At 37.5% G+C, this 24,319-nt stretch overlaps 1 protein-coding gene across 2 annotated transcripts in view; it reads right to left on the bottom strand.

Annotated features, from left to right (window-relative positions):
* The window catches only part of CCDC141 (coiled-coil domain containing 141), a 218,010-nt gene that overhangs the window by 44,300 nt on the left and 149,391 nt on the right, over positions 1-24,319 (bottom strand). For both annotated transcript variants that reach the window (XM_054477409.2, XM_054477408.1), the window contains exons 9-13: positions 16,549-16,690; positions 14,781-14,900; positions 12,937-13,128; positions 6,012-6,191; positions 170-349 (exon numbers count right to left, since the gene is read on the bottom strand). In XM_054477409.2, the coding sequence (XP_054333384.1) occupies positions 170-349; positions 6,012-6,191; positions 12,937-13,128; positions 14,781-14,900; positions 16,549-16,690 (814 nt within the window). The remainder of the gene's footprint in view (positions 1-169; positions 350-6,011; positions 6,192-12,936; positions 13,129-14,780; positions 14,901-16,548; positions 16,691-24,319) is intronic.

Genomic DNA, 24,319 nt, shown 5'->3' on the forward strand with positions numbered 1-24,319 from the left:
TTCTGCCTCTATGAGTTTGACTACAGGGACCTCATTTATAAGTGGAATCACACGATATTTATCCTTTTGTGTTTGGCTTATTTCACTTAGCTAGTGTTTTCAAGGTTCGCTCATGTTAGCCTGTGTCAGAATTTCATTCCTTTTCACATCCCATTGTTCTTCGCCTCACCTTTTTAAGTTGCTCTTTGAATGCCGCCCACTGCTGTTTCCCAGGCTTGCTTTCCGTGGCTTTAAGCTGCCATGCCAGCCGAAGGAGGCTAAGTTCTTCCCGTTCTGCTTTCTGGTTTTCCATGGTGTTCTTCATGAGGTACACTTCATTTTTCACATTTAATATCTCGTTCTCTTTTGCCTGTTAAATTAATAATTCATATAATGGCTTTTCTTTCCCAAGAGATACAGCTTTTTGTTGTATATAACTATTTTACGAGGCAAATTCTTTATCACAGCCAAAGCAGAAGACGATTCTGACATCCAAGCAAGTCTGAACTCCCCGCGCAGAGGCACAGTTCAGCTCTCGGAACCATATACTGTGCTTAGACATCCGGTCTCGAGTTCTTCAAGACCCAAGGGGTGTTTGAATTCCTACCTAGGGTCTGGTTATTCCCTGGGGTTTGAGAGATTATTTAATGAGCAGGGGATCCAGAATTTTTGAAGTGAAGATTTAAAAAATGCATATACCTATACGCATTTTAAGTATACTCCATCTTTTATTTTAACACGCTCATTGGAATACGTCAAAATATCAGTTATCAAGGGATAGGAGGGGACGGATTGTTCTGGACCACTGTTTTGTTTTGTTTTGTTTTTCTTTAAACTATTCCATTGTATACGTTGCAATTATTTTAAATGTCCTTTGCTGTTTCTCAAGTTTCTCCATTTTGTGAGAACTGAAATGAGTCTGTTATCTCTGTATTCAGAACTACATCATACACTGGAAGCACAGTGTCTAAAACCAAAGATTTCACTTCCCAGCTTTCATATGTTCTGCTTGACTGGTTTGAAATCTTTTAAACAATGGTTTTAAACAAGGGGAAATTCAATTAGAGGTAAAATGATAATCAGAGCAGAGAGTAAGACTATGCGTGCTTTATTTCTGTAGAAACATTTAAAAAATGCACAGGAACGTTCATTTGGCAAAACAATTAGTATGTTTTTTACTTTAATAGCCAGTCTTTCTCAATAAATCTTCAAATTTCTATCATCTCAATGACAGCAATTGACAGTATCATAAATATTTAACAGGATATTTTAAAGATAGGCCACTTTATTTTAAAATTATTTTAAATGATACTGATATTGCACACATATTTTTATATTATTTTACACATTATAAAGTGGCAATTCCAAAAAATATATATATTTATAGGTCCTAAATGAGATTTCCACCATGAACTTAAGAATCTAGTAATAAAATGATATATTCCCCCATTATTAATGATACATAATAAATTATGAAAGATATTAGACAACTACAGCAGAATCCACCCCAAATTATACTTTTATCTATATTATAAATAAAATTATCTTTCACATATTTTAAAGAAATGATTAAGCAGAATGTAATGTATTATATAATTTAATATAAATTTTGAAACTGCAGCATGCCAATGACAACTTTAATCAGAAGGATATGGTGGTCTGAGTGAGGTCTAGAGAAAGGAGAGCTAAAGTAGGATTCGTAGAGGTCTAGCTAGTAGGATCTGTGAAAAGTGATCATGCATTTGGCAGACGAATATTTTGGCCACTCAAGAAGATTGAATAATTTGCCTGAGGTCTAATTAGTAAAGACAGTACTCATTTTACTTCTGTGTAGGACATGGAAAATTTTTGCCATAATCCAGTCTAAATAGGCCACTAAAGCATTCATTTTTCGTTTATATTCATGCACCACGAATGGTTTTCTGATGTCTTGCTTTTCAGATACCTTGATAATAGGAAGGCTGTATCCCAGATAGTATTCTTGGTATTGGCCATTATAAATTAATAAATTAGCACTTTCATCAAGATGTCTGCCATAATTTGGGCCTGAATCAGTTTCTCTGATCTTAATGATTTTTAGATGAACTGAAATTTTTCCTATTTCTGGCTTGAAAATATGAGCCATGACAACCCAATAAAGAACAGAACACTCAACTGAATATACCAGCTGGCCTCTGCCTTCTTAACAAGCAAACTAGTCATGATGATTCAACAATAATGTTTGTTTAAAAGCCTAGTGGTCCAAAAGATATAAGAATAAAAAAAATTGTTTTACTTACTTTACCAACAATTTCATCTCTCCAAATGTTGCTAACCATTCCTGATTACGTGGGCTTTAATTTTATCAATAAGGAGGAACTTATTTATCATATGATAGTGGTAAAGACCTTAGGGTAGAGTGACCATGTTTATGACATCAAGATAAAAGTCCACCAAAGCACAGTAGTAAAATATATGCTATTTCTGGGAGATCTAAGTGGGCATTGAATATTATGATAACCTAAGTTTATTTAGATATAGATACAAAATATAATTTGGAATAAGTTACTGTTGCAGATCTTTAAAAACAAAAATCTGACTGTACGATCTTAAACATTCTAAATAAGTAACAAAGGACTTCTGGGTAGAATGGGGTAGCCAGTGGCAGAGCAGCACTTTTGCTTAGAATACCTAGAAAAGCTGGGTAAAATGCAGAAGGAATCCATTTGAAGGAAGCAGAGAGCTGCTCAGACAACCAGAACTAGAGAGGCTGACTCCAGAGAGGGAAGAACCTGACAGTGGTGAGCTCACCTATCATCCCAGGGGGATTTCCCAATTCTGTGCAGACAGGAAGCTGATAATCGAGACTTCCCTGGAGCAGAGAAAACACCAGAGATTTTGGCAGACACTTGGAGGGCTTCAAGCACAATGATCTTCTTCTAAAAACGTTGACAAAATACCGGGGGTATATCGGGCAGTGGATTAAAAAACCTAAGCAAAAGCCCTCTGTAAAGCAGAGTGGAGTTTTCCAGCAGACTACCCAAACAAAGATTGGAGTTTGTGACCTGCCAGGGGCAGAGACCTCAGAGAAAGCACCTGGCTCTCAATACAAAACTCTAGGAGCCTGAGGCGACAGGACTACACTGCAAACACAACTCTGCCAGCTTCTGATTGGCTTGAGTGATTGCCCACCAACGCCTGCCTGGAGAAAGAAGGGTGACCCTTTCTAGAAGAAGAAAACACCATCTGCTGACCCTCCAATTTTTTATACATAACGTCTGGCATTTGATAAATATTCGCTAGTTCTGCCAAGAAACAGGACTACAGGACTGGAAACCAAGAGAAAAATTAGACAACAGAAACAGCTCCAGATTGGCCGGGCGCTGTGGTTCATGCCTGTAATCCCAGCACTTTGGGAGGTGGAGGTGGGCAGATCACTTGAAGTCAGGAGTTCAAGACCAGCCTGGTCAACACGGTGAAACCTCGTCTCTACTAAAAATACAAGTATTAGCCGGGTGTGGTGGTGGGCACCTGTAATTCCAGCTAATCGGGGGACTGAGGCACGAGAATCTCTTGAACCCAGGAGCTGGAGGTTAAAGGGAGCTGAGATCGCATCACTGCACTCCAGCCTGGGTGACAGAGTGAGACTCCATCTAAAAAAAAAAAAAAAAAAAGGAAAGAAAGAAAGAAAGAGCTCCAGATCCAAATGTTGTAGTTAGCTTATGAGCACTTTAAGTGCCTAGGGTTAATATAGTTCAAGAAAGTATTGGAAAAATGGGAAAAGAGCAGACAAGAAACAGAATTTCATCAGTAATTTAATAAATAAAAAGTACTGACTGTAGATTCCAGAACTAAAATTTCTGAAATGAAGTGAGTAATAAAAAGATAGATAAAATTACGCAGTTTGAAAGTATTTGAATTCCCTTAGGTAAATCAGAAACATACATAATCAACAGATGGGAGAAGACTGATTGAACCATGTAAAAGTGTGAGAGAGAGACAGAGAGATAGATAGATAGATAATACATGTTCTAAATGTTCTAAACGAAAAATAATTTTTTTTTGCAGTAAAGCACCTAGATCACATAGGTACATGGGCAAATTGCTTAGCAAGTTTTCTTTAATGCTTAAGGATCGTGTTGGATAAATTAGAATCAGCTAATGCGTATTTTATTTCCAAGTAGGTTTATCAAGAATGGTTTTCAAACAACAGAAGTTGAAACAAGATAAAGAGAAAATTGTAGCTCCAAGTAGATGAGGGTAGTTAGAACCCAACTCTTCCAAATGAATTCAGGCTCCAGACTGAGATTAATCACATCCCAGGTACAGAGAAAATTGCAGCTGTCAGTTATCTTTGAAAATCTACAGAAACTAGAAGGGCCATAAAATTAGAGGACAGAAAATGCCCTGATTTTCAAAAGGAGGAAACGATGGATTACACAATTTACAGATTGGTAAGCTTCACACTGAAAATCAGTGCAATAAGTTCATTACTTATCAAGCACTTTGTGAGCATTTTGGAAAGAATGCCTTGATCGCTAGGAGCCAAACTGATTTATGTCAAATTGTCTATGTCATTGATAGGATACTAGGTAGGTAAACCTTCTTTTGAGCAGTTTGAGAAAGTCTCCCATTATAGACTTAATACAAAGATTATGAAGTAGTGGCTGAATTAAATACTATTGGGAGCATTCATGATTATTTTAAAAACTAGTTAATCAATAAACTGCTTCATGAACTGGAATGCCAATCTGCCCTGTAGGCATTTATATTTAAGAACAAATTGCTGCCATAGAAAACTTACTTGTCATATCTACAGAATTAAACCCAAGACAGATGGCTAATATACTAGATACGTTCAAATTAGTTTAGCAAGATGGAATCATGTGTGAAGACTAACAAAGTAAAATTAAATAAGAAAGAATATAAAGGCCCACATTTGTATAAAAAAGGTAAATGGCTGACACAGGTATAATATGGGAGAGACATGGTTTGACAGAAGCTGCAATAAAAATATTATGAGAGTTTTGTTCTATCACAAGCTTAATAAGTACCAGCAAAGTGAAACTACTGCTAAAAATGTTAGCATAATTGTAGGTCTCATTAGTAAATAATAATGTCCAGTTTATTGTACTATGTGTTGCACCTGTAGTTCACTTTTTGGTTACATTTAATGAATGATCTTGACAAACCATAGAAAATCCTGAGAAAGGGGGATCAGCATAGAAAGAAAAATGAAGCTCCTTCATAAATGATGGAAAGGATTTTTAATGCTGCAGAAAAAACTCAGACATAGCAACTGTTTTTAATGTTGGAATGACTTTCATGTGTAAGAGAAATTAAATATGAATACTTTTTGTCCCTGTGTAGCTACAGAAGATTAGGAGTAGATATGGAAACAGATATATTTAACATTAAAAAAAAAAAGGTTTCTAGCAGCTGGCATTCTCCAACAATGAAATGAGCAGTTTCATTAGGAAAATACTTGAGGTATTGAAAGAGAAGTGGACTAACTATCTTTTAAGTATTCTATAGGGAATTTTATATGGGTTATGGGTGGATATAAGGATTCTAAAATATTTTACAGATATAACTCAAGACAGCTAAAGGTTAGGGTATTTTTCTAAATGCAATGGATCTTCACTACAAAGAGATCTGCTATGGTAAGAAACTCTTCAAAAGAAGATTCATCTTAGAAGTTGTCTTTAGCCCCTAGAAATTTTGAAAGGACCTTGTTGCATGCTTTCAAAATAACACAGAACTTTTGGGTGGACTTCTGAGGACTCTATATAATAATAACAATGTTGCATTTGGATTACAGTCACCTTCTTCTTAATAGTTAAAACAGCCTTCCTGTTATAAACTAACCAAAGTTCTAGGCCAAGCAAGCATTTAAATGTTGGTCTTCAGGACTGGTCTAGGTTGAATGAAGCTAAAGAGAACTCCCTAGGAGAGAACTGCTGATTAATAGACAGCTGAACCTTTGAAATTATTATTTTGACTTTGATGAGTAATCCTTGCAGAAGGTGTGATCCATTTAATGACATTCTTACCATATTTATTAAATTAAGGAACTCAAGCCCCAGATCTTGTGTTACAAAACTCTTCTTTAAAAATAGCTGCCACTGCTTCTCAGTCGAGTCAGAACAATGCTTGGCTTTAGCATCATCCTGCTCCTTCTGAGGGATTTCGGTTTCATAAAATTCTTTTAAGCTCTGAAACTGCATCTCTACCTGAAAAAGAAAAAAGAGAGTTAAGAACACTTAAACACATTTTTTTAAAGAAAAAGAACAGTAGATTCCAATAAAAACCTATATAAACCCTAAAACTACATTTTTTGAATTTTTAATTTTTAAACATTTTTATTTATTTATTTATTTATTTATTTTTAGAGATAAGGTCCTTTGCTCTGTCACGCAGGCTGGAGTGCAGTGGCACCACCATAGCTCACTGCAGCCTCGAACTCTTGGGGTCAAGCGATCCTCCCTCCTCATCCTCCAAGTATTAATAGCTAAAAACTACAGACTATAGGCACTCGGCACCAGGCCTGGCTAATTATTATTTTTTTTCTTTTTTGGTAGAGACGAGGTCTTGCTATGTTGCCCAGGTTGGTCTCGGACTCCTGGGCTCCAGAGATCCTCCTGTCTTGGCCTCTCAAAGTGCTGGGATTACGGGCATGCGCTGCCAAACCCAGCCCATTTTCAGAATTATTTAAATAATTATTGAATATTTTCAACTTTTTGAAAAGATTCAAAAAATCTATTTGGATTGTTGATTGTTTGGGTAGAACACTGAGCTGACACGTTTAATAAGCATAAAAACTAATTATTGAAGCCAAAATCATATTTATAAATTCTGTGTTTGTATGTTTTTCAATTTGGGACAATTTATGTCAAAGACCTGTGTGGTTTCATTTAAAGCCAAGTTTCATAATTCAGAAGAAAGATGCATACATAGAATCAGACAATACAACTCAGTAAGAAATACAGGCCAGTGAAAGATTATTAGTAAATCACGATTTACTTCTAATCAGCAATAAACCAGAATAAAAAAGTATAAATAATTACTAATTTTCTGCCAAAGTATTAATATTAAACTGCCTTCATGAGCTAATCTCTTATTAAGGTACATTACTATGCCTCCCTGGAATTATATTTTCTCATTTACTAACCAATGTAAGCAATAGTAGATCATTTTAAATCATTCCCCTTGAGCAGAGTTTATATAAAATCAAATGTGTCTGTAGACCTACAGATTAATATGTAATTGGATGATGTAGAAATAGTAGAAATTATTTGACACAAGTTTGTATGCATTTTCAATAATACTAATGGCTGACAGGACCAGACTTAAATAGCTTGTAATTCCCAAGAGCAATCTAAACAGGGTAAGAAATTTCAGGCAATGGTTAGTCACTATATTTTAAAGATTTTAACATTTTTCTTAATTTAACTGAACTTGATAGGAGAGCCTGCAAATAGCTCTCAGAAACAGAAGCTCTCTCCTCATTTCCATATTCCATTTATATATGCCTCTATGTTTTGCTGATGCTTGTTCCCTCAGCCCAGAATGATCTTTCCTCAATTCTCTTCTCTTATTTATCCTTCATGAGCAGTTAAAATGCTGCTTCCTCCATGGAACCTTCGAAGATGCCCTAGTAATAATTAACTATTTTGGGGGGTACTCAAAAATAGCTCTAGGAGAAAGAGAGCCATAATCAAATTATTACAACAGAAAGACACATATACAGACAATATTATGGGCAAATTTAGGAGAGACCACCAACTCTATATGGAGTAAATAGGGAAGAGCTTCCCAAAGGAAGTGACATTTCATCTGTGTCTTGAGAAATTGTCCACAGTGAGAAGGCGTCAAAGGGGATCCCAGATGGGAGGGATAACTTGTGTAAAAGTGTGAAACACTAGCTGTGAAGACATTCGCTGATTCAGAGGACAATACATGATCTTAGTGTGAGCGAAGTACAGGTTGCACAAGCTGAATGGTAATAAAGAGAGAGAGGGATATTCGTGCTGGGATAAAACTGGCCAGCAGGTTTCAACTTGTTTCCTGCTGTAACCAATATAACTGAGATACATTCTCATTAGGTTGAAACCACCAATAGATGAGTCGGAATCAGCATGGCAATCATCAGGGCTTCAATAAGATTATCCATTATAGGCTGGATGATCTTTAATTCATCCTTCTTTTCCAACTGCTCAAAAAAACCTCCTTGAATGCAAATGAGAACCATATTATTATAGAAATTCCCTTAACTCTGTACTAGTTGATTTAGGTGAATTAATGATAAACTTTAAGACTTTATTCATTTGTGATAAAAGTTATTTGCAACTTCCTTTATTACACTTGTCAAGTTACCTGAATTTCAGGAGGTAATGTGATCAGATTTACCTTAGAATGACTTTTGTTTTGGCTGCAAAAAGAAGGGGAGTGTGAAGGGGGAAATATAGGAGGCAAATTGAGCAGGGAGAAGATGATGTCATTAAGCTGGATAAGAGATGATGACAGCCTGAACCGAGGAAGTGATGGTGCAAGTGCTGAGAAACGGGAGTTCAGAAATCTTTTAGGTTGGCTCAATAAACAGATATGGGAGAGCACGGCCTTTGAAATAGAAAAAACAAAAGGGAAAGAATTGGGGATTAAACTTCAGCTTTGATGTTTGCTAGTGCTTGATCTTGCACACCTTACCCCTCAGAGCCTCAGTTTCCCGTATTTACAAAATGGGGATCACAGTAACTAAAACATAGGGTGTTATAAGGATTAAATAAAATCAGGAATGAAAAGCACAGTACCTAGTACAAAGTAAATGCTCACTGAGAAAGTGATTGAAAGAGATATAGAAGCTCCTACATAGGATTCCTGAAAGGATGGTGGAGTCATTAACCCAATGCCAAAATACAGAAGGAAAAGCATATTTAAGGAAAAGACACCAGCTGTGTTTTGCTGAGTTGGAGGAACCTACAGGATACATAGCTAACTGAAAGCATTGGTTTGGAGCTCAGGAGAGTTGGGGCTGAGGAACCACTTTTGAGTTATTGGTGAAGAAACCATAGGTGGGAACGTGGTTTTTGTAGAAAAAGTGGGTACAATGTGCAAAAGAGAGGGCACAGGCAAGAATTCTACGACCCACCATGCTTTAAGAACAAAAAAGAAAAGTGAATTAGGAGAAAGGAGAAGGAACAGACAAAGAAGTAGACAGGATTATTCCACTTATGTGAAATATCCAGAAAAGGCAAACCTAGAGACACAGAAAGTAGATCAGTGCTTGCCTGAGGCTGGGGGTGGGAGCCAGGACTGACTAAAAATGTATGCCAGTGCTCTTCTGGGGATGATGGACATATACTAAAACTGGAGTGCTATGGTGGTTGCATGATTCTATAAATATAGGAAAAATCATTGCATTATGAAATATGAGTTTTATGCTATGTAAATTGTACCTCAGTAAATCTGTTCTTTAAAAAAGAAACCCAAAGGAGGTGAGAGTGGGTAACTGGGTCAAATAAATACTGCAGAAAGATTAAGCAGGATGAAGCCTGAAAATATACCACTTCATTTGTCAACCAGTAGGTAGCTTAAAAGAATGTTTTTAATGGAGTGAAGAGGTGGCAAGTGGAAGGGTTGAAACAGGAATAAAGCGAATTGCAGTGGGACAAGGACAGGATGAGCAAGTAGAGGTGGGGAATATCTTCTTCCCATTTCAAGAGTCCAAATTTGAGCCTGGGCATCATGAAGAAACCCCATTTCTACAAAAAAAAATACAAAAAAATTAGCTGGGCTTGGTGCCACATACCTGTAGTCCCAGCTACCTGGGAGGCTGAGGTGGGAGGATCACCTGAGCCTGGGGAAGTCGAGGCTGCAGTGAGCTGTGATCATGCCACTGCACTCCAGCCTGGGTGACAGAGTGAGACCCTGTCTCTCTCTCTCTCTCTCTTTCTCTCTCTCTCTCACACACACACACACACACACACACACACACAAAATAGTCTACGTTTTAAGGGAAATAAAATGATGGAGTGGTGGCCTTGGTGAGGGCAAGACTATAAGGACATAACTGTAGAACAAAGGGAAAGAAGCAATGGAAAAGAAATCTTTTAAAAATTAGAGGATGGCTAGGCGTGAGAACTCACACCTGTAATCCCAGCACTTTGAAAGGCCAAGGCGGGCGGATCACCTGAGGTCGGGAGTTCGAGACCAGTCTGACCAACATGGAGAAACTCCTCTCTACTAAAAATACAAAAATTAGCTGGGTGTGGTGGTGCGTGCCTGTAATCCCAGCTACTCCTGGCTGAGGCAGGAGAATCGCTTGAACCCCGAAGGTAGAGGTTGCAGTGAGCCAAAATCGTGCCATTGCACTCCAGCCTGGGCAACAAGAGCGAAACTCTGTCTCAAATAATAATAATAATAATAATAATAATAATAATAACAATAACAATAATAATAATAAATAAAATTTTTAAAAATAAAAATTAGAAGATGATTGCTGGAGCTAGATGCTGAAGGATGTAGGAATATTCAGGAAAGGACTAATCACAGATTTGTGCTGAACAGGAAGAAAGACTTTAGTTTATTGGAACCATGGAGGACAAGTGAATATGTCAACAAGTTTGGAAGTCAAGGCCATTATTCTCAATGGCTTCATTTTTTTTTTTCAGTGATGTATGAGTTAAGAACATTGGATGAGATTTAGGGATAGAAACTAAGGTAAGATGCTTGAGAATTGCTACCAAATGGGAGCCAACTAGGGAGCATATGGGAGACCCAGCTGAAGCAGAGCCCCATGCATTTGTAACGGGGCCAATCAGCACAATTGTATGATTTTCCACTGGAGTGTCTGGAAGCTTGGAAGGAAAGGCTGAGTAAACAGAGTATTGGATTGATCTCGTATTGGGAGTTGGCAGGGTTAGTCAGGGTGGAGAGCAGGGAGTTGAGGGGATGGAGGATGGAAAGGAAATGAGTAACCATTAGCTGGTGAGGAAGAAAGGAAAGCCAGAGGGGGAGCAAAGTAATGTACGGGGAGCATCGCCAGGATTGGAAGGATGGAAGGCTCTGCCAGGTAGGAAAACAGATTTAGCAGAAAATAGAAAGCAGGAAGCTAAAATGTTCTGATTAAATTGTTGTTTGCAAAGCTAAGCCTCCTGGTCCAAAGGACAGAGTGGATCAAAGTGGATGCTTAAATGAAAGCTGAGGAGGTTCATTTTTGGCAATGAATATGCAGAAAGCAAGCACTTCTTCGTAGCTTCTCTACCATTTCATGTCCTGAATTATAATATTCATCAACAAGATAATTCTGTCAGTTGGGAATAGTTTGGAACTTGCCAAACCATGAGAGTTTAGGGTCAAGAACTAAAAAGAACACAAAGGATAAATGCTTGAGGGGATGGATACACCATTCTCCATGATGTGATTATTATACGTTGCATGCCTGCATCAAATCATCTCATAAATATATATACCTATGTATCCACAAAAATCAAAAATTAAGAAAAAAGAAAATAAAGAGAAAAAGCTAAAAAGAAGTTAGAAAGGACAAACAGCTGAGTAAAAATGTAGAAAAGGATGCAGTGGTGAATTGAGAATATTATAAAGGAATTGGACAGAGGAGAGGTGTGCCAGCAGGACGGTGGTGGTGAGAGGTAAGAAGGAAGGTGTTGAGAAGGTGAAGGTGAGAAGATGGAAAAAACCAAGCACATACTTATCTTGGGTTGGCTCTAACCCTGAGTGAACCCTACTGGCTCTGCCTCCCACTAAACCAGCACCCATCTGCCTGAAGAGGAGCGTGATCTACATTTGCATGGGGATTACTAGGATTGGGGTTAAATAAAGTGGGAAAATAAAATAGGGCTTTTCTATTACTGATGACAGCTTCAAGAAGCAATGACTTTTGAGATGGAATCCAGTGTACCAGAGGGAATATTAGAGGTCATCTATTATAACCAGACAAAATAAGGCCTCAGAAGAAGCTCTGAGGGGTAACATATGAAGACACATCACACAAGGCAGATTCGAGACTGAACCCACAATCCTGTAATTTCCAATTCTGTGTACTTCAAATGAACCACACTAACTGCTAAGGTATTCAAAAAGATCCATGGTTTAGAAGATGACTGTTTTGAAGTAATTTTGTTGTATGTTTAGGATATTGTAAATATTTGTAGGACATAGTAAAAATTATTCCAATATAACCAGTTTGTTTATTTGTGCATATACCACAGTATCCACATGTACAAATTTGTATGATTTTTAATACAACAACTTATTTTCTGAGCCTTTGTATGGTGCCTTGAAGAATGTGAAAAAAAACAAAAAAACAAAAAAACAGAATCTCAGGACCCCAAATTCACTATGCCCAAGGGAAAGTTAAGCTTGGGAACTGGATCACACACACAAAAACTGCTTTGCTTTTGTTTCCAAACAGATAACTGTAATTTTACAGCTTTATGTCATAGCCTCTACTCCCTCTTTTCACATGTTTCCTTTATCTTATGTAAAATGTAGATTTACTAGATGTGCAACAATGCATAATTTACTTTTTCCCCATGTAAAAATGGAGGTTTTCACATGTAAAATGTAGATTTGCTGAGGCTAATCAGAGCCTCACAAGAATGTAACCAGCTGCCTCACTGCCTATCCTCCCTCCTTTTTGTTTTCCTCGTGCTTGCCCTTTGTCCTTTAAATACTGAAGTTCCCCAACCCCCCTTTGGAAAATGCACAGGTCACAGGTGCTCCTGGGATTTTAATTTTTTCCCAGGCACATCTCGACCTTGGCTAAATAAACCTTTATAGATTGAGAACTGCTGCAATCACTCTTTGGTTTACGAGAATACAGGGCCTGTAAGTGAGCCCATGCACAGGGGTAGAGGATATGGACCTACCCACCAAGGCAGAGCATATATCCCCACAGAAAGCAAGGACATGGGCAGTGGCCACCTTGCTGAAGAAGGTTAACACATAGTACCATACCTCCTCTGATGACTTCAGAAATGCCACGTAAGTTTGCAGGACTTGCGATCTGTAGTCAATGCTTTGGCCAAATAGGTTTAATTCTTCTGCTAGCCATCTAGCTTTAGAGGAAAGTGATACCATTTCATCAGATACAAATTCATTTTTCTCCATCATGGTTTTTGCAGCTGCTTCTAATTCACGTGATGTCTCCTGTAAAAGCAAAGCACTGGAGGTCGGAAACTGACAGGGGAATCATGAACATTCACATTTCATTATCTTCTGCATATCCATCAATTATGATTACTAATTGAACTTATACCAAGAATCTCCTCAATAAAGAAAGACACAACTTCCAAAATTCTAAAAAAAAAAAAAAAAAAAAAGAAGGGCACTTTAGGATGAAAATCATCTCAAATTATTCTTGGTTCTATCAGCTATTCTTATTTTGAGCACTCTATTTTCTGTGTCACAAATAAAAGAAAGGTTGTTTGGTATGAAGGTTTAGAAATGTTTTAAATAATTTAAATGAATTAATTATACATCAGATAGCTATTTGAAATTTAACAATACCTCCAGCAAATTCCTAAACTAATTTTATTATATAAGAGATGGCAAATTTACACAACTTATTTATTAGTTTTTAATTTACAAAAAGATGACATATCAATAGTGCAGTCTTATTTAAATCTCTATCTAGAAGGGCTAGTGGGGAAAATACTACATATCAGGCCTAAATAACCTAAAAAATCAGTGACTTTGACTTGCTCAGGGATGTTCTCCTGTGTTTTCTTCTGAGTGTAATTTCTGTTATGTGAACTCCAACCATTGATTAAATGGATGAATAGAAATTGTAGGCATGACGATTATGCATGTCATAGAAAGAGCCATGTAAAATTTCACGTGAGACCAACCTAAAAACCAAGCAAAACGAAAGAAAAAGCTCTGCAGCAATGAGAGATTGCTTCCCTACTTATGATTAATATGCTTCCCAAGTACTCCATTGAATGAAGGTAATTTTAATTTACAGGCCCTGCTTCATGATAGCACTCTGGGAAGGAAGGAAGCGGGGAATTCCTTCCCTTGTAATCTCCTCCCCATTTCTAAAATGTTTACAATTAAAAAATGAAATGGAGTTCAGATATAAGTTCTAAGTATTCTAAATAATAAATAAAAAATACCCCATTTAACAAAAAAATTGGTGTGTTTGTCAGCTTCCGGTGGGGACACAGTCCATAAAGGAGGCTCTTCTGCTGAGAACTGGAGTCACAGGCCTCTTCCTGCTGACCTGGGAGAACCAGGGGAGGGCACTTGACTCACGTTCCTTAAACTTGAGGGCAGGTTTGGAGCCAAGTGCCAAGTGAAAGGGGTAGAAGGGAGCTGGAGAAGGTGCTGTGGTGGGGGTGGGGCACTTTCCGTCTCTGAATGTTAGGTAAGCAAACAAGGTTGTTTTTATTTATATACTTGGAATCTTGCAATAACGCATGTTGCTTCTGGTAATTTTTTTTGGTAACTTGCTCTTGCAGAAAAAATTGCCAATAGTCAGAGAAGCACTGTCCCTGCCTCCTCTGTCACCCCCAAAATGAGGCTTTTTTTGAGAAACTGCCCAGGCAAGAAAAGGGAACGAAATGCATGTTTAATACCCAGCCATAATGCTGACTTTCAGTGAGCAAAAATGCCCTAATAAAGGCACATATAAATATAATTTAGACACATAAGAATATGGTTTTTAAGTCATTATGTGCTACGTATGAATTTAGAATTGTAAACCTCAAGTGAGCTAGGATTAAGTTTATAGCTATCAAATATTTTTAAAATTATATTTACAAAATTATAGCCATAATAATCATTCTCATTTTATTTACCTTAGCTTGGATATCTAGTTCCAGATATTTATTCAAAATCTTCTCTGATTCAGAACGGGTAGAACCAACATCCATTGCATTAGAAAGTACTGGACTGATTTTCTGAATTGACATTTCCACCTTTAGGAGTGAATAATATATGGCAGTCTTAGTAATATATTTTTGCATATATGTACACACATGTGTCAGGAAGATAAATATTGTTTTATAGATTCTCGTTATACTTGAAATATATTTTACCAATATTAATCTAATATACTTTTAAATATTCAGAATTTCATGTTTTAATAATGCTGCTCTTCATAGGAGGTAATACTTGTGGCCTACCAACAAAGGTTATATGTTGAAAAAATTTCTTTTATTAACAGCTATGAGATATAAGCAATCATCCACATCCTCTAATAACTTATCTATATTACCTATGAAGGATAATGCATTTGCTAACACATCAACACAGATGAATTTATCTGTGAGTTGAATAGGACCCAATTTATAGGCACGTTTTAAAGGCAAGATCCAGAGCATGAGCATTGCAGTATTTTGGGAAGAGGGACTCCGGGGAAGCACCAAACCCTGGACATGTTGTAGTAAAACACAGGGACATACTTAGGACATTTAATTGATGAGCTTGGAGGACTATGATTTGATCCTCAGTGGACATGAGTCAATGACTAAAGTGACCCTTGAAGGGTTCTGTTCCATTCAAGTAACATGCTTTGTCCCCTTGCTCTAACTCTAGTCCATACTCACCAGACTCAAATTGGCTCCAAATTGGCAATAGGACAAACAGCAACAGCTGAGGTCCTACTGTTCCACCACCACCAAATTAGCTTGGGTCTCAAGCTCCAGGCAATGCAGCACCACAGCTGCCACCATATTTGGAAACTCCCTAAACCCAGGCACCAGAACAAGGATAAAATCCCCAAGTTTCTGGATTAATAACAGGTGAGGAGGCAATTTAAATACAGACATTGATATTTAATGCCCTTTTCAGTGAAGTCTACTAATTCTATTCATGTAAGTTCAGGTGTATAAGTCCATCGTATCAAACGAAAACATCATTGAAAATTTGAGACCAAGCCTCTGCAGCAAGATTCATTAGCATCAATGCCATTGAGATATTACTAGTTTTTGCTAAAGATAAATAATTTTCTTATTTAGTCAAATTGTAGCTCCTTAGTCTTATTCCCCTTTGGAAACAGGAAGTAAAATTCTTCCATACCAAGCCATCATGTTCACTCTGCAGAGAGGATTTTCACATGTATGTTTATATGCAGAATGACTGTTGCCTTGCACTGGTCTAGTTCAATAAAATATAATAATGGCAATTTATTCCTTGAAAAACCTAAAACTCATAATATTTGGGATCTATGTATCAATCTATCTACCTGTCTAGAGTCCTGGTGTTGTATGGTACCATGGTAACAGAAACTTGTGCATATTTGAACCATGCTCAGAACCATGCAAATGAAAGATCCACTCTATTCCCATCTGTACTTGGTTCAGTTAACACAGTACTGTGCAAAGTGGGAACTGCCTTTGTGTATACACCTTCAGGCCAGAGGCACAGACAGGCTACCTGGGTCAGGGATGGTTCATGAACAACAGTGAATTACAACTCTGTTTAGTTCAATTAAAGGACCCAATGTGGCACATAAGGGCAGCCTAAGGAGACATGCCCCTGTCCTCCCGCCATGCCCACATACCGCCCTACCATATCATCTATTATCACCAACTTAGATGTTTAAGTTTTAGTTTATGAAACTACCTTCCGTAGGTAACCCTCCACTGAGGCTGTTAGTTGTTGTTTCTTAAGAGCATATTCCTTGTGCGCTGAACACTGTTCGGTCAGATGATCCACTCGTCTCTTAATGCACCCCATCATCTCATGGATGCCGGACACCTGAGAGCTGAACAGAGCAAGCCAGCTGTTAATTCACTCTACCCCAATATAGAACGCAGAATATTTGAAAACAGATCTGCTCTCATGTTAGGTAGGCGTTGGTAAAAGGCATCAGCTTTAGGATAATAGAAGTTACGTAGCTATCATCTCGGCATAGCAGAAAGCAAAAACAAATTATATTCTTTTGTTTTGTCAGTCAGTCCTGAGGGAAAAGATAAGTTGTGGGTTTTTGCAACAAGGTCTAATCTTCTTTTCTAAAGGCTTATTTTGTAATATTTTTGTAGGCTATTTTGAAAACCTTATGGCAAAGCCACAGTATGTTTACCACGACTTTTCCTTAGGATGTTATTTAAAAACTTCATTTATCTAAAGATGCCTTTGAATAGAAATGTGGATCAGTCAGTTAACAAAGCATTTACTAATCCAATAGGGTAAAATATTTATGTAACACTAAGGTCCTTGTTCTCAATGATTATGAATGCTCAAGGCTGTATTCATTAGATGAAAACCAAGTTATCACCAACAATTAGAAATCAAACATACTTGCTGATAAAAAAAAGAAGCCAAGCCTCACATTACCATTTTTTCGCCTGTGCTGGCCTCATGAGACAAAGAAAAGTGATGTGAGAGCTCCTACAATGAAAATGCCTCTAAAACAATGCATGAACTTTGAGTTGGACCCTAGCTCTAGTACAAAGATATCTTAACAAGTTTCCTAATATTGTTGATGGAATGAACACTCAAATTTTCCAACCTACCCCCAAGACTATTTAAGAAGTTGGGGTCTTTCATTTCCCCTCAGTCATTTCCTTCACATACTGTATTAATAAAGATTAACATGATAACCCTTAAATTTAATTACCCAGAGTTTAAAAAGAGCTCAGAACAAGGTACAGGTTTCAGTCATTTTACCTCAAAATAATTAATTTATGACTCTGTAAAAATGAATTTAATTAGTAATGAAATGAGGGCAAGATCTTACATGACCTGGAGGTAAAGTAACCTCAATGGAGTGATGACGATGCCACTATAGAGCTGGAAAACACTGAGGTGTGTCCTGTGGACCACAGAAGTCCCAGATAAGTTTAATTGGAGGAAAATATGAAACCACTATGAGTAATCTTATTCCTGGCACATAATGTTTCACAGATGTTACATTTTAAACATTTAGTTTTGCATTTTAATACGTAGAGACAGTGAAGAATATAATCAAGACATCAGGAGATTCTTCTCATTTATCATTAAGAAATAGTTCTTAATAACACTAAATTCCATAATTCTACAAAAGCAGTGTACTGGTAATATGAATTGTATTTTGACTAGGCTTTAGACTTTGAAATATTATATGCTCAAAAGGCATTTAAAAGCCCAGCTTTCCTATATACTGTAGGCTCCAAGTTTTCTGCAGAATATGGAAACCTGGAAAGAGAAAAATAAATTGAATAAGGGGCATTGTGGAAAGAAGGTACAGAGAACAAAGGTTGTGAAAGGAAATGGGCAAACACGTAGAGAAGAAATATAGCTGAAAATGGCCGAAAATGCCATTATTAAATAAAAGGAATTTGGAAATGATTAATACAATTCAGAAAGAAAAGCCAAGATAAAAGGTGCCCACTCCCACCTCTGAGTTGCCCTGTGTGGTCCCACCCCAAATGCCCTCGGTGTCTATTCCAGTTAGGGGCTATTTTACCAACTAAACTTAGAATACAGGCCTCCCTCACCCCAAGAAGCTGTAGCTTGGAGGGGAGTCCAAATTTTGAAAGTTTCCCTAGGGGAAACTAGATCTCAGTAACTAGCTCCAGCCAAGCCTCTTGATTCCTGTTCACATTACTCTTTTTATTCCCTGGCCTTCTCCAAAGAATAAGACTGTTAGCCAGCTTCTTGCAGTTATCTATAAGTCCTAGCCATGATGTCTCAGGTACCAGAAGTACCAGAACTCAGATCCACTCTCTGACTCTGACCTGAACTTGCTCTAGCATCCCCTCCTGCTCCCAAATTTCCCACTTGAATCCCTACTTGGTCTTAATTATGATGCTCTAATTCAACACTCACACTGAGCCCAGCCTCCTCTTTGGCCATTTGAATACAAAATGAACTCTCTTTCTAAAGTGGCATCACTCAATTGTAGTGTCATGGGAAATATAGATTATAGATGCACACTTCTTATACATTTGCATATAGTCATAATAGCTACTATTTAATACATTCTTGCAACAGACATGCCACTTTGTTAAGTGCATTAGATGGATTATTTGATAGAATCCTTAAAATAACTTTGTGAAGTATCAGAAAAGTAGCAATAACTTCAATTTTTAGCCAATGAAACTGAGCCTTCACAGGTGACATAACTTGCCCTAGAGACACACAGCTAATAAGTAGCAAAGACTTGATTTAATTTCAAGTCTCTTTGCTACCTGAATAGACTTAATATACTTAATAATTTTATTAAATTCATGATTAGTTATACAGCTTACCTTCAGGAAATTTAAGGAAAAACAGATTACATTGGTTTAGTTTGTACCATAACATTCCATAACTACAACTAATAAAAAGTTATTGAGCTCTTACTGTGATAAGGCAACATTCTTAAAAAGTAGTCTCTTTTCTAATCCTCATAATAACCCTATGAGCTGAGTAGGACTGTTATCCCCATTTCGCAGATGAGTAGACTGAGGAACAGAGACAGTCTCAGTAATTGGCCCAGTTCTGAAATGGCTGACATCTGATCTCAGAGTTCACACTCTGCCACCTCATAGTGCTTTTTCTGGGTCCATGACACATGACATGGGGTAGGGAGTATTTTCTCCTCTAAAATTTCACTTTGCCTTGAGTTGAGTGTTCTTGGCTGTCATAGAAATAGGGATGGCCTGGCTGACATGCTCTTTTGAAACTGGCTGGCTTTTCTAGGTAATGCAATGCCTGCTGTAGTTTTCAAAGTGGCCACTAGAGGGTCATGGTAGCTTGTTCAAATTACTACGTTTCTTGAAGGTCCCTCCAGCACAAAAAATAGGTAAACAAAACCAAACCAAGCATTCCTTCCATAAAAGTGTTGCTTTTTAGCAACCTACAATTTTAATTTAGGTGAATTACAACCAATCATATAGGATCTGGCTTTCTCTCTCTTTGTTTTTCAGTAACCTTGGAGATTCGGTCTCATTTTGTGGTGATTTATGCCTTATTATGTGTATCTATTGTGTTGTAAATTCTTTGAGGGAAATAAGTGGTGTCCTATTTATTCTTATATCCCTTGTAGCCCTGAACCCATAGCCTTATAAGTAGTAGAATATCAATGCCCATTTTCAAATCAAATAAAATAGTCTCTGGTCATTATTTAAGGGAAGAAAACACATAAAGATTGAGAAGAATATATGCGCAGTTACCATATTTGAAATGTCGTAGTAACAGTGTCCAGTAGTTTTAAACAATGATGACTTGCACTTTTGGCCACTTGTAGAAGTTTTAGGCTATCCAAAGACTGCCCAATTTCTTCTTTGGTATGCTTTAGCATTTATAGTTACGTTAAACCAAATTTATCATGTGTAGTTTGGCTTGATACTTCCTTCTATTTAAAGCCTTAGAGGGACAGACTGAACTGCCTTGTCATTCTGTGCATCATTGCCCATCCTTTGTGTACTCCACTCTCACATGTGGCTTAGATCCTTTTCTCGGGAAGAGAAGTTTCCATTCATCTTTGTTACTCTAGCCAGTTCCCATTTCCCTCTCTCTATGCCCCTATAACTAGGTCATCTCTGTCTGATTGGGCAGTAACCAATTCCTTTTCTCTGATTCCCAATTGGAATATATCCATCACATTCCCAGTCCTAGGGCTTTTTCTATTCCTTCTGAGTGACAACCTAATCTGCAGGTTACATTCAGCCCTGAGTCCATCCTTTTCCATTAGAAACTTTATACGATGATACCAGACTTTCCTTTTGAAAGTTCTGAAACATTTTAAAACCTGCATAGCATGCATATTGACAATTTCCTCAGCACCTGAACGGCAGGTGGTCTGATCAAAGGAAAGGTATGACCCCCTTCTTTGCCAGCAATTATTACATGAACTGAAAATAAATTGATAGAATCTCATCAGTCTCCCAGAAATGAGTCCTATTACTTTACAGCCCTATTAAATTAATGATGAGACAAGAACTGACGGTGGGTAACAGACACTTGGTTGAACCAAAAACGTGGTGGCCTGTCATTTTGTTCTGATTTGGAAGTAACACTGCCCATGTGCAGCCTGACTGGGTGGGAGAGGGGCTAACAATGTGCAGACTTCTAGCTCTAACAGTCTGTGGCTCTGTGATTTGCATGGGAAATATTGATTGACCTTTGGGCTGTCTCTGTAAGAATGGATTAGAGGATGCCTGTCTGTAGTGTGAACATGTGGTACATCAGATTATTCCTGAGGTTGACTTTGACTTTTCCAAGCATCACAGACTGTGAAAGCTTCTTCAGGCATTTGTTAGAAACTACAAATGAGAACATTCTCTCCCTTATTCATTGAGCCAATAGAGGGGGATGGAGGGGGAAGAAAAATAATTGCTTTTTTTTTTTCCTCAAAGATCACAGACGTATTGACTTCTGGTTCAAGAATAGACTGTTCTACTTACTGTATGGAAGCAGTTGCCCTGTCTTTGCATTTGTTATAAATTGGGGCTGGAGGAGGGAAGCAAATTCCAATGTTAATGTGTTCTAATGATTATTTCTGAAGAATGGCAAGTTGCTTTCAAACCTTTCATAAATTACTATTGTCAGCCCATCTGGATTAGGAGCTGAACCAGATGGTAAGCACTTGACAGCTTACTCTGTCTCACTGGGAGGGATCAGCTGACCATATTTTTATTTTTGTCTATGGACAAATTATACTTTGAAGATGGAAAAAAATCTTCCTTATCTTTAGCTTTCTGCTTATTTTAATGGGAACCTGAAGAGTGTCTTTTTATGTTTATGGTTGTCTTTATTTTTGAGGAAACAACTGCTGCTCTCTAGTTTTCATCCCTACTTTGAAAAAGTGCCATTTATATTGTAGAAGTGAAATGTATATGTTTCTATAATAAATTTGATTCTTATTTAAGCTACATACTTTGAAAATTTTTCTCACCAAACATTTCTCTCTCTCTCTCACACACACACACACACAAACACACAATGTTTTATGTATAGATAACAAAGTAGAAACAGAAAGCAGTAAGTGTGGCTGAAGCTACAGGGCACCTGGGTTCTTGTTCAGATGCATGTAGAGATGGCCAGAAGTTCCATTTCTATGAGGCCATAGAGACCAACATATATGTCCTATGTGAAGGGTACCATTGCTAGGATTCTTCCTGAAATCAGTAGCAGAGCTGAAATTCTCCACCCTCATTAGGGGAGGCTGAAAATGCTGCAGCCAACTGCTATGGGGGCCATGGAATTAAACATGGCAGAGCCATCAGGAACCACATCAAGCCCTCTTCTGGTTTCCTGACTGCATCTTCAAGAGCCACAATATCTCCACAGACACTTGTGTGACCCTGATCAAATAACAGAAGTACATTTTGATGCTGGACTGAAGGTCCTATGAGTCCAGGTGGTCACTGCAAAGCTGCTAAGGAGGAAAGAGCAAAGAGAGAAGCAAGCAAGCAAAAGAAAGTCAAAGAAAAAAACCCTCCCACTCCAAATGAGAGTGTAATCCAAAATCTCAAAACACATGAAGAAAAGCAAATCCAAGATACGTTCAACAACCAAGAGATAAATGTACTCTAGCTGTAAAGAAAATAAGCACAGCAATCTGACAATGACTTTAAAGTAAATGCCTGAGATCATCAGAGATTAAAAAAACCCAACACCCACAATAAAAGACCAAGAAACTTTGAAACAAAAAGTCAGAAATAAAGCAAAATTAGATACAAAAAAAATTAGAAATCACAGAAATGAAAACAATATATTTTCTAAAAGAAGAAATCAATGAATGAAAACAAAGGGAAAATGGACAAAAGAGAAAATAGCCTGAGGACCCATGGAGAATGCAACACAAAGAGTTAAAATAGTGAAAAAATACCAAAGACAGGTAAGAGACTGGAAAGAGACCAAGAGGCTCCAACATTCTTCTAATAGAAGGTATAGAAGAGAAAAAAAGGTAATAGCAGAAAAGTAATATTTAAAAAGATAATTGCTGAAATTTTCTCATAATTTGCGACATAATACTGAGATTAAAAGGGCACAGCAAGAGCTAAACAGATAAATGCACACATTTGAGATTCTCTGGAAAACATAAAAATATCTTTTAATGTATTTCGTTTCAAAAAGACTTTCTTTTTGGTAGTCCCCTGGCCCTCCTCACCTACTCCACCCCACATTAGTATCATGCCTTATAGAGAATTTGGGTCCCACTTGTACCTACTTACCGTTATATTGTGAGGATGCTCTGTCTTAAAATATTCTTCAAAAAACTGTTTGATATGGACTTAGAATATTCCATTATGTGCTGTCCCTTAAACTATTCAAACATTTCCCTAGTTTCTGGAAATATTTAGCTGGTTTTCAGGTTTGCACTATTATAAATAGCACTGTGATGAGCATCTTGTTCATAAATATGTCCCCTCACATCTCTTTCTGTCTCTTTTCTTTGTCCTCTTCTCCCTAAACCCTGTAATATGAGAGGAGTCCTCAATCACCCAGGGCAGGGATTTCTGCCTCTTTAGTCAGCCTTCCTCTGGAGGTTCTGTGGGTCCAGATCTTTTTACTCTGGGATCTTTGCTACTTCACTTCACATCATCAGCATTATAAATGAATACATTCATATTACCGTGATAAAGATACTTTATGAGAACCTAGTGTAGTTACTCCTGGATTTAATGGGAAGTGTGAGCTTTTGGTACTTTCCACACTAAGAGTTTTAGAATGATAAAATCCTTAACAGTGTTAACAAGCCAAGATTTCAGTTATGACATTTACCCAGCCTTGAAAAAGAACAGCTTAATATAGACATGAAAATATTTGGAAAGTGGCTGGGTTGACTGTCATAAGAACTCAACTTTGTAATTTCCTAAATTTCACTATCTGACATTTACCATCTAAATGCATCATCAAAGTCTTTTAAAAGCAGTTATTTTTAAGTTCTTAAATGCTTAGTACAGTTCATATAAAATGCAGGCATAGACAAATCTACTAGGCAAAGGAAATGTGTTTGTTTTGTTGGAGAATGGAGATGGTTTTTGTTAAGATCTTTGTAAATATTTTCACTATGTTAAGGGCTTTCCTTCAATGTCATGCCAGCCCCTTAACATAAGGTAAAAAAGAGCTTTCTTGGGTGGTTTCAGCCCTGGGATGATACCATGGTCTGAATGAGGACATGATACTGTCATAAATGAAATAACTAAAGAATGATTCAGCCCACCACAGAATGAAAAGTGAAGTCATGAGATAGATGTGACAAATAAAAAGGAATTCAAGAAACTATTATGTGGTAGTTATTGATTCAGTTCATCTTGGCTCGAAGATGTAGACCCTTCACCCATCTCAGCCTACCAAATACAGCAATTGTTCATAGCCCTCTCAGATTTCACCCTTTCATTTGGCCTGTCCTGATCTCAGACTTTAGGATTGTGTCTCCCTTCTCTGAAGAAGTGACCACAACATCCACTGTACTCATGGG

This window comes from Pongo pygmaeus, chromosome 11, assembly GCF_028885625.2.
Source record: "Pongo pygmaeus isolate AG05252 chromosome 11, NHGRI_mPonPyg2-v2.0_pri, whole genome shotgun sequence".
Taxonomy (NCBI): domain Eukaryota; kingdom Metazoa; phylum Chordata; class Mammalia; order Primates; family Hominidae; genus Pongo; species Pongo pygmaeus.